Raw genomic sequence first — 10,361 nt, 5'->3', positions numbered from 1 at the left:
AAACGCACGCGCTTCCTGTTTTAGACCTGGACGCTCCTTGGAGGAAAAGGAAACGTCACGTCGCCCGCGCTCTGTTAAAGGAGCTCCGCGACGATTTTAATCGTGGCCATTTTTTCGAGGACCCCCGTGGACATTCGGTATACATAGATACCCACGAAAATGATTTCCTTATCCTGTATGAAAAAAAATTAGTTGAAAACAAAGCAAAAAATGGTAAACATGGCGTGTCTTTAATTTCCTCGGTTGGTTTTTTTTTTTTTTTTTCTTTTTCATGTACTCGCGTGTTTCGTGTATTACAAGTTCGGCCGAGCGTGCACGGGCGGTTCTCTTTCCCTTCCACGTGAATGCCCACACACACACATAGCTGGCTTTTTAGCAAGAATGAAGAAATCCGTAAGTGTCAATGTCCATCGTATTTTTTCGAGCGGCAAGCACAACCGGCTTATTTGGTTCAAGTGCGAGTATCCTATTGCTCTAAATACTATCTCGGCGTGGTATCGATATCCGACCGCGCGATCGTGCGCGCGATCTCCCCTCTTTCTCCCCTCGAACTCGTTCGCGCGCACACGTATGTATACCTACACATTTACATCCTTTGTACAAACGAGCAAACGTGTAAAAAAAAAAATAAATAAATAAATAAAAAAAATCGACCGATGGTTCTTGCTGTCTTTTTTTCTCTCCTCGTTGGTACACTCGTGTCGTGATAAGCCGGCTGTTTTTGGAAATAACTTATCAATTTCCTGGGAAAGAGACTTTTTATCGCGATGTAAGGACAATGTACTCGCGACGAGATAGCACTCACGATTCTACCTGCACTCGAAATCCAAACGTGTACACGTATTTACCGCATTTGCTGGTTTGCAAGGTACTCTTATACGAATAATGCTAGAATCCAATAAATTCTGCCGTTGTAAAAAAAAAAAAAAAAGACTGTAAAGGAAAGGGACCATTGTGTGTGGTGGTGTACGACACCCTTCAACTGGTTGGCCACGGCTCGTAAGAAAATTAAAATTTATTATCCAAGGACAATGTTATTTATCGCTTCGCCAGGGAGAAATATAAGTGGGGCGACAAAAGCAACGAAATACATGTATTTTCGAGCAAGCACCAATCGCGCAAAAACCGTGCACAAACGGATGCTCCGCTGATTGTACGAGTCCAGGGAATCCATCCGGGGCGTGATTGACGCGTCGATTAGCACGTATATATACATCAGAGTCAAATCTATTCAGTATTCATCGGCGGCTCATACATGTAGCCGCTTCGGAAATATAATATACACCACCACGTGTATTTATGTACCTCGTGCTGCATGGATATACAGATATAATGGAAATAAATCGAAGGCAGTTTGACGTTTATTTATTAACCGGTCCGGGACCAGAGAAGCGAATTAATACGCGCGGAGCGCGTTAAAAAAGGCCCAACAATCGCACGGTGCGGTAACGAGCGTTCATATTACATACTTACAATGCAAGTACGTCAAAAGGGTATTTCTCTATCGATACATTGTACACACATCCTACCCGCCGTTCTTTCTCGGACTGGCGCAATAAACATGAAAGAATTATCGAAATTATCGGTCCCCGCGGATCGCGCCGAGTACGTATGTATACAAGTCCGGTCACGATGCAGTCGAAAAGTTAGCCTCGCGAGGGAAGCAGCAGCAACAACAATATATACATACGCGAGCAAGGGGGAGGGGGAGACCGGCGCCCTAAGCAAATTGCCGGACAGGCTTGCCTCTATACGTGATACATGTATATACACACACGTATACACCATTACCCGGCCTCCTCTAAATAGAGACAATGGATGCTAATAATTAATACCTCGACGTCTTTTCTCTCTCTCTCCCTCCCTCCTCTCTTGCTCTTTCTTCTCGTGTATACCTACTCTTCTTCTTCTTCTCCTCCTTGTTCCTTCTCCGGTGTGCTCGCGATGCCGCGATAAAAGCCTCGCGGGGCCTATTGGCGGCCCTGGCTTTTGATCTATTGACGTCAAAATCAGCTTTTGCGGCTTCGCTCTGCCCGCGGAATTTATGAACGCGGATTTCCTATACAACTCCACCCCCCCCCCACCTCCTTCCATCATCCCCGTGAGAATGATATTCATTTGCGGATAATTATGTTTTCCGATGTAATTAACGTGGCCTCTCCCCTTCAATTCCACCTCCGTTCTGCTGCCTATTACATTACAGCTCTCGGGGAGAGATTTGACGTGATTTATCTCGCAAACTGCATTAATAAACTTTCCTTTTTTCTTTTTTTTTTTTTTTTTTTTTGTTTTTGTTTTTGCAAATTCACAACGCGCAATCACACACCCGCGTTTGTACAGAAGAAAATCGATCAGTATATACGGAGTGCAAGACGATCAAATTTTTGTTCCGCGTAAGTGTAAATAAATGCAGTAATACGCGAACAGAGAGATAACGTTGCGGGGCAATTTGTTGGAGGTTCGATAATCTCTCGCGGGGGATTTCCGCGAAAATAACCTCGGAAACTCGAAAACGCCTTTCAGAGTCCCGCCGCGCTCGATAAGAGCCTTGTAATTCCGCGCGTACTTATCCGGCTCGCGAGTATAATGTCCAGTATATTATATGTGTGTGTACGTATGGCGACGAAGATAGTTAATTAACTTGTATACATCCACGAGAGAGGGAATCGCGAAAATAGGGGCCGTATCTGTCGCCCGGAATCGCGGGTTATCGATCAAGGGAAACCGCGCGCGGTCGGATAAGCTGCCGTGGCACCCCTCGGGTTTTACCCGGTTTTTGCGAAAACCCGGTGAGCGCAATCGGACCCCTGCATCGGACTCTCCGTGTAATAAACGACTCGCGCTTATTCGCGTTTCAGCAAAAACCAGATCCCCCCCTACTCTTTTCTCCCCGAGGATTTATTATACATCATCTTGGCTGCTGGATCATTGAATCATTTTTCGGAATCATCGGGTCACACGCGCCTGAGACATCGGTCCTTACCGATTTTTCGTTTAATACCTCGATCGGCCTACGCGTTTATTAAATCACAGGGTATCAACGATAAAACACCAGTTGATACAGAAGATCAGAGGAAAAAAAAAAGAGAAGAAAATCTCGATCAACGATTGCGAGTCGGGTGTATTTATATATTATATGCTCAAGCGTGTGAATTTGAGTGTTGAACGCGCAGGGAGCATCAATTAATCGCCGCGTATGTGTATACGTGTGTACACGTGTAAAATGCACGAAGCGCCTGAAATACGGGTCCTGCGCAATCTGGCTGGAAAATCTTCGGGCTATCGATCAAGGAAACAGAGACACAGATCGTGCGCCGTCGCGCCACAATAAAATCCGCCAAATCCGGCACCCGATAAGCCGCAACTCGGGACTCGGATATCTCGGAGACAACGCGAATCTCGCTGTGCTCGCTTGTCGCTCAGTTTTGCCTCTATGCGCGAGTATATAGACACACACTCGCGCGCAGGACCCTCCTATCTTCCTCCGGCATCTCTATCTCTCCACGGCTGGTGTGTGTATACACATACATTACAGGCCAACTCGGCTTTTCCATACCAAACACTCATACACTTATACACATACGGGCGCAGATTGGGTTCTTGACCGTCCACGGCAATGGAGGAAAGGATAAGGACCATATTATACATATATACGCTCTTGCTCCTCTTGCATTTCTTCCTCCTTCCGCTGCTCCTGCAGCTATAGCCGCGGGCCGTGCAAACCAGAGCTCGATGCTCTTTCTCATTTTCCATCCTTCTCCTCTTCTTCTTCGTTTCGCCGATGCTTACTCTTGATTCTCTTCTCTTTTCCCTTGCTCTCTCGTTAATGCTCTCCACATCGTGCGCAATGAAATTGTTTTTTAATTTTTTTTTCTTTTCTCAATATCATCGTCAAAGGCTTGGCTATTTGGTAATAAGCCCGCATTAAAAAAGGCAAAATAGCCGAGGGGTCACAAAAAGGTCCCAGTAACGCTCTTGTGGACTGGCTGCGTAAGCACTTTGGGCTGCTCGCATTCCTCGATACCGTACACACCACCCCCGTTCCTTATTATTTTCCTCTTCGGTAGGCCGTCCAGGCGCCCACGCGGGGACACCCAGCCAACTGGTTATATACATCGTATACGCGCGCATTCACCGAGAAACCGATTTTTCGGCATCTATCCGTACACGTTGGCCTCATGGGATCGTATATATTACATACTATTGCATATTGTATCGTAACCCGGCTTCGTGGAAGTCTTTGTTAATGGCCGCATACCAGTGCACTTTCAATTGTGCCCGGCCACTCGACTGTGCTAGGTTATTATATATTTTGCGGTCTCGTTGCTAACACACCTACACGCGTGCGTTTGGAAATATTATTATCATCGCGTATACATATGAGCGCCTGTACAATGTGGTCACTGCAAACAAGTTGGGGGGAGGGGGAGATACTTCTATAATCGATACGGATAAGACAAACGAGAAAATATCTGAGGTAGAGGCGACGAGGCCTCTTTCGGGCTCACTCTCTATCTCTTTCTTTTTTTCTTTTGTGCAGCCGACATTTATCCGGGAGGCATTAATTTCAGCTGCGCTGATTGGATTTATAGGCTCTCGTGCTCGGGTATTCTCTTGCGCCCGTGTGTATGTGTGTGTGTGGGTATATGCTACAACGTAAGCTTAGAAATCGTGGTTTTGCCGTAGTAAATCTTCTTAACGTGTTCGCTCGCCCCGAAATGATCCCTCGCTAATTATTGGCAAAAAGCGCTTAAGTATTTGGATTGTCCTGAAACATCTATACCATTGAAAATAATGGCCCTTCGAGGTACTATATGCATAAATATTAAGGTACATTATTCGTTTCGAAAGGGAGAAATGAAGGGAAAAAAAATTGACTCAGTATCTTATTATTGTACAAGATCGAAAATACGATGGGGGGGGGGGAGGCGGCAAAAAAGAGAAGACCCAAACACGGGGACCGCGGGAGAAGCTGCGCGAAGAGTGATTTAATTACAAACCGGTGGCGATCGCGACAGTTCCGTTTCGTTCTTGGCTCTCTCTTAATAAAGTTGGGATTGATAGTGATTTATATGCGCGGGTCCTTTTTCTGTCGCCTCGTAAAACGAATCAAGGGATTAATTGTTTCGGCGTGCACGCGATAATTAGCGCACACTGGTGAGTTTTTGTATGCTACGAAATTGAGGTGCAAAAACAAAATCAAAGAGTTAATCTTCGTGGTGACGCGAGTCCGTCTGACCGTATTGCCTTATATTTCACTGAATAGTAAAGTACCTTTACTATTGTAAGACTTTTTTCCCCAAATATTTTAACTACGTTGGATGTTCTACGCAAGATAATATTTGAGGCGCAATAAGGTGGCTCTCGTGACGTGGACGGCCAAAAATTCAATATCGATTATTCGGGCTGTAAAAATAGTAAAAATCATTATCGATTAAATATAATAGACTTAATTGCTTCAAATAAAATAATTCATGACAGCATTTCGTATTAAAGTATATTTTCAGTAACACAATTAAAATTCTAGGTCACAGTAACGGTATCACTTCGAGACGCACATTCAAGCGGTTTGCCGTCTCGCATACAAAAGTACAAAATGAAATTCAATAGACAAAGCATGAAGTGTTTTCCAATATCGAATATAAGTCACGTTTTGTGAAAAAAAAAAAAAAAAAAAAAAAAAAACAGCACCACGAAAAGAAACAAACAAAGTAACATTTTGCAATTCGATACTCCTGGGATTATCGTTAAATTATAGTCGACGTTTGTACCTGTTGAAGGACGCGAATTTTATAAAAATCGACTATACACTACAGCATATAGAGAAAGAATAACAAATTTTCTCACGGTTTCTCGAAAATCATCTGAAAAATATAGAATATTGTACTTGGTGCACGTGTATAATACACTCGGGCAAAAATCTACAGTGTTGGCGGTTCGCTTTGCGGTCATTAATCGCAGTCTCTCCAATACCGGTTTTCGTAAAGTCAAGAGAATCCAACGCTTGTACAATGTCGCACCTTACAGTAGCAGTCGTATAGTGCACACAAATACACGTTTCTCAGTTAAAATTCTGCAGAATCCTGAAATTGTGTCACGGCTGGAAGGCAAAATTTTATCAGTTTATTACCTTGGCTCGGTGTTTTACCGTGCTGCACATCTTAAAAAGTTAGCAATCTTATCGAGGGTCTGACACAAAATCGTAGAATACTTAATTTATTTACAGTGTTTTCGACAAATTTTAAGAGTCATAATTCTGTAAGTAGCCAGAAAGTATTAAAGATTTCATCGTCCTTGTACTAGTTATTTTGAGCAAACAACGTTTGTGATGATTTATGGTGACAAACTCATGATCACATTAAAATCTACTTTCAAATTTACAGGCATACAAATGAAAAACCAAACAACCACAAACAAAATGTAAATGAATGTGGCCTGAGATTTCTGCAATGATATTATGATTAATACAAATACCTTTTTGTTGAGTCTTTGGTCTGATATTTTAAAAACTAGCTTAAGTATGAACCTCATCCGTTGTCCTGGTTTAAATCTGATTGGAACTATTTTCATTTCAAGTCTTATTATTATCTACCGAGAAACGATTCCTTGAGATTGTTCTACAACCACAGATGGGTGTTATTCAATGCAATAATCGTCAATACTTTGTTTGATGTATATTACCAACATTAAGTGTGATTTTCATTCAACACTTTATTCCTGTTTCGTATTTGAATGAATTACATTGAATTGTTTACTTAAAAGTTATGATCAAAATAAAATAGTAAAATGCACATTTTTAGGTTCGGCCAATCCATGGAAGTGCCTCTTGATTGGCAGACCGAAAAACGTACTCACTTATAAATTTTGGGAGAAAATATTGTCACTATGTTTACTGCAGCGTGCTTGAATACAAAAAAATTCGCAATAGTTTCTTTTTCATACATTTTATACACTCAAGTTTAAGGATAACGTTGTAGATTACAATAAAATACAACTTTTTTTTACATATATTATTCTCTGTCATGCAATAAAGATGGTCTACAATTCAAAATTTAATTAAATTTTTTTGTTTCTTTGTACCCTGTACCAATTTGGAGTTATTCTTGGTACAATAATAATAATAATAATAATAACAATAACAATAATAATAAAATAATGACAATAATTGTGTATTGTGATAGGGGTTTAAAAAAATCTTTAAGTATGTTTTAATCAGTACAATATTTATTTTGTATAATTACAATGTAAGTAAAGAGCTCATTCAATCGAGTTTGAAAAATATTTTCAAAATAGTTCCTAGAACCTCGTGCTTGGCCTGGCGACATCCGCCACCAGATACAAAAACTATACTATTAAAACCAACGAAAATTATTTATAATAATTTAATAAAAAAATAATTTTCGGCTCTTTTTGACAAAATCATTTTCAGTCCTATTCATCTAGATTACCTGAAATAGTAGCAACGACAGCAATATCTGTAACATCGTGCTTTTTACCCACGTTTTTTAGCTTAAGATGATTTGTAGATGTCGTATTACGATTTTCATGTTTCAGTGTGTTGGGTCTAAAAATTTTGCGACAAGCTTTTCGGAATGCTGGGCTCCTCCAGACATAGATGATCGAGTTAACGCAGTTGTTGCCATACTGACAAGTAATTAGCACAAAGAACAGATTTTTAGATATTTTCACATTACATATTACTAATATAATTCCAACTAGATGAGGCAGGCAGAAAACTGAGTAACAGCTTATGATCATAAGCATTGTCTTGAAAAAAGATAAATAATAAATTAAATTTTGAAAAATAGGCTCGTGTACACATTGAATCAAATTAATTATTCATGTATATGTATACCTTATTGTTTTTTCTATAGCTCAAGTTGCGGCTTTGACCGTTTTCCCTCAACCTTGCTTGTGATCTTTGCGTGTGTGCCCTTACTTCCTTCCAAATTCGCCAGTACAGAATTAAAGTTATAACCCAAATTATGCATAAATTCGGTATCCAAACGAAGATAAGGTGTGTCCTTTAGAAAACAATGAGACGTTTTGAGTATATGCTAGTAGAAGAACCAAATTATTTCGATGCCAATAAATTTGTTGACATACGTTACCGCTACGTTGCATTTGTCGAAGAAACAAGTGGTATCGGTCAAGTGTGAACTCACTGTTGTTGCAAACACAATTAAACCCCAACTGACAGCTATCATAACGAAGGCTAGACGCTTGGTTGCGTATTGTCTATACTTAAACGGATGAAGAATTGCAACATAACGATCAATGGCTATTAAAAGAATACTGTAGATACTGGCAGTGTTTCCGACGATTCCTAATATTTCTCTGTTAAAAATAAATTGCACGTGAAAATCTTACGAATGGGAGGAATGGAAGGGTGGCCCCGGTTGGTGGATGGCGCTTGTGTGTCGAGTACTATTTTTAGCCTAGCCTTCAACTTACTTAACATTTTGATAGATCTGCAACTCCACTGTATTTCAGGCAACGGTTAAAGAAGCAAATCCTTTAATGATTAATTGCTTATACAAATGCGCTTTTAAACATTATATAAATGCTATCATTTATATAAATGCTATCTTTCATATAATTTATATTACAAGTGTATATGTTAAAAGTTCTAACTACAGCTTTAATTCACTTTGAAATTTTTTTTGTGATTTGCTTTAAAAATTTACCGTGATTTTATGATCTTATTACTTTGTTTTTGGAATGTATACCGTCTCGAGCCCAAAAGTCCTGAATGGCAAAGAACAATTTGTGTTTATTTGAGAAGTAACAATCATACAAGTATACTATAATCTTTATTGATGAACAACAAAACTCAAGATGTAAATTAATATCAGCAATAAAATATTAAAATAATCGTTTATGGCATTGTCACAATTGTGGCATAACAACAGACAATATTGTCATAAAATTTTATGCAGAATTTTTTATTTAGCTGATAATTTTAAGTAAGTTTGGTTATAATTGATACTCACGCAAACAAACTTTGAGTATGAGAAGTATTCCAGAGACATAAGTTGAAAATCGTATCGCAGCATAGTGCGAAACCGTTGAGCAGATCTGCAATGACGAGGTTGAATATCAGGAGGTTAGAAGTACTGGTGAATTTTTTATAATTCGTTCCCATGATTGCAAGGATCCCAAAATTGATGACTACTATTATCACCGACAACGCTATCGACCAGTATGACAAGGATAATCTGTTGAGCAAACAAAATTTAGTAACAATGTGAGTGAGCAACGAAATATTTATGTTTCTTTCTGTGACTTTTATTTGAAAGCGCATGCTTAACTTTAAAATGCTGCGTATTTCAAATTATAACTTTTATTTACTAAAGTATCACTATATTATAATGTTTTAAAATAAAAAAATTCGTTCAAGTATCCGTCATTAGCTACTCAGTTCCCTCAACCTATAATACTGCATAATATGTTAAAAGCAATGACACCCAGCCTCCAAGTGACAGCCGTCCCTCCAATCTCATGTACCTGGTGAATATAGTAAAATTTAGTACGATGCGGTCATAGTATACACATATTACAGCCGTATGAAAAACTTTGTCATGATTGATAAATTTCTTTGGAGAAAGCCTGTGAAAGTATTGTTTTATTTTTAATGAATCAAAATATCCAGTGTGTTTTTGAATCTAAATACTAAATTGTTCAAGTCTTCTTTTATTAGGGAATACACCAAGCCATGATAAGACCCACAATCCAAGCGATAAATACTTTTTTTTCAGAATTTACGATCGACTGACAATTATAATGTATAAAATTAACGATACTTCCACTGCGTACGATAATGATGTTGTAATAAGGTGCAAATGTAAACTTAAGTAAAACCCAAGAGCTTGAAATTTTCATGAAAGTTTATGAAATTTTGAAATTGTGGAACAGTAATCAAAGTGTATAGGGAAGGATACATAGAATTTATTGCGTATATCATGCATTTTTACGCTAAAATATAAATATCGACGGTTGGGTAAAAGACAGAGCCAACTCAGATACTTGGTGAAAAAGGAGCCAAATCGAAATGTGGGTTGAAAAAGGAGCCAACTCAGGTTTGGGTTGAAGAAGCAGCCAACTCGGGAGTAATTTTTTTTCATCAAGTTTTGTCGTGGTAGCACTGAAATTCACAATAGGTATACCTATATAAACGAACAAAGATTTTCCAATAATCCATTGGTTCAGAAAAATAATTTATGTTATTGTAATAGAGTGTACTATACTTATTAAAATATGTACTTTTTATACGTTATTTTTTTTATCTGTTCTTATGTTTGCCTCTCAAATCTGATTTAATAATACCATGGTCATCCTTTATTTTATTTTCAAAATTGTTC

The 10,361-nt window shown here is 39.0% G+C and overlaps 1 protein-coding gene across 1 annotated transcript; it reads right to left on the bottom strand.

Annotated features, from left to right (window-relative positions):
* Positions 1–7,376: 7,376 nt before the first annotated feature.
* LOC149373363 (beta-2 adrenergic receptor-like) lies at positions 7,377–9,169 on the bottom strand. The gene is made up of 4 exons (XM_089597419.1): positions 8,994–9,169; positions 8,107–8,337; positions 7,856–8,024; positions 7,377–7,767 (listed from the first exon to the last, which is right to left on the bottom strand). The coding sequence occupies exons 1-4, from the start codon at positions 9,143–9,145 to the stop codon at positions 7,432–7,434; spliced, it is 888 nt and encodes a 295-aa protein (XP_089453545.1). The 5' UTR covers positions 9,146–9,169; the 3' UTR covers positions 7,377–7,431.
* Between the last annotated feature and the right edge of the window lie 1,192 nt (positions 9,170–10,361).

The sequence above is a fragment of the Copidosoma floridanum genome, unplaced genomic scaffold (assembly GCF_036245765.1).
Source record: "Copidosoma floridanum isolate Cflo_tuat_1 unplaced genomic scaffold, Cflo_Japanese_pri ptg000032l, whole genome shotgun sequence".
NCBI lineage: Eukaryota > Metazoa > Arthropoda > Insecta > Hymenoptera > Encyrtidae > Copidosoma > Copidosoma floridanum.
Note: the sequence above shows the minus strand (reverse complement) of the source record. Positions and strands in the feature narration are given on the sequence as shown.

Bases quoted from the DNA above. Each gene is read 5' to 3' on its own strand.
- LOC149373363 (XM_089597419.1), bottom strand. From the start codon at position 9,145: ATGGGAACGAATTATAAAAAATTCACCAGTACTTCTAACCTCCTGATA. The intron at 8,338-8,993 runs GTGAGTATCAAT...TATTTTTAACAG, and splicing joins CATACTCAAAGTTTGTTTGC to AGAAATATTAGGAATCGTCG. The intron at 7,768-7,855 runs GTATACATATAC...TCTTTTTTCAAG, and splicing joins GCTATAGAAAAAACAATAAG to ACAATGCTTATGATCATAAG.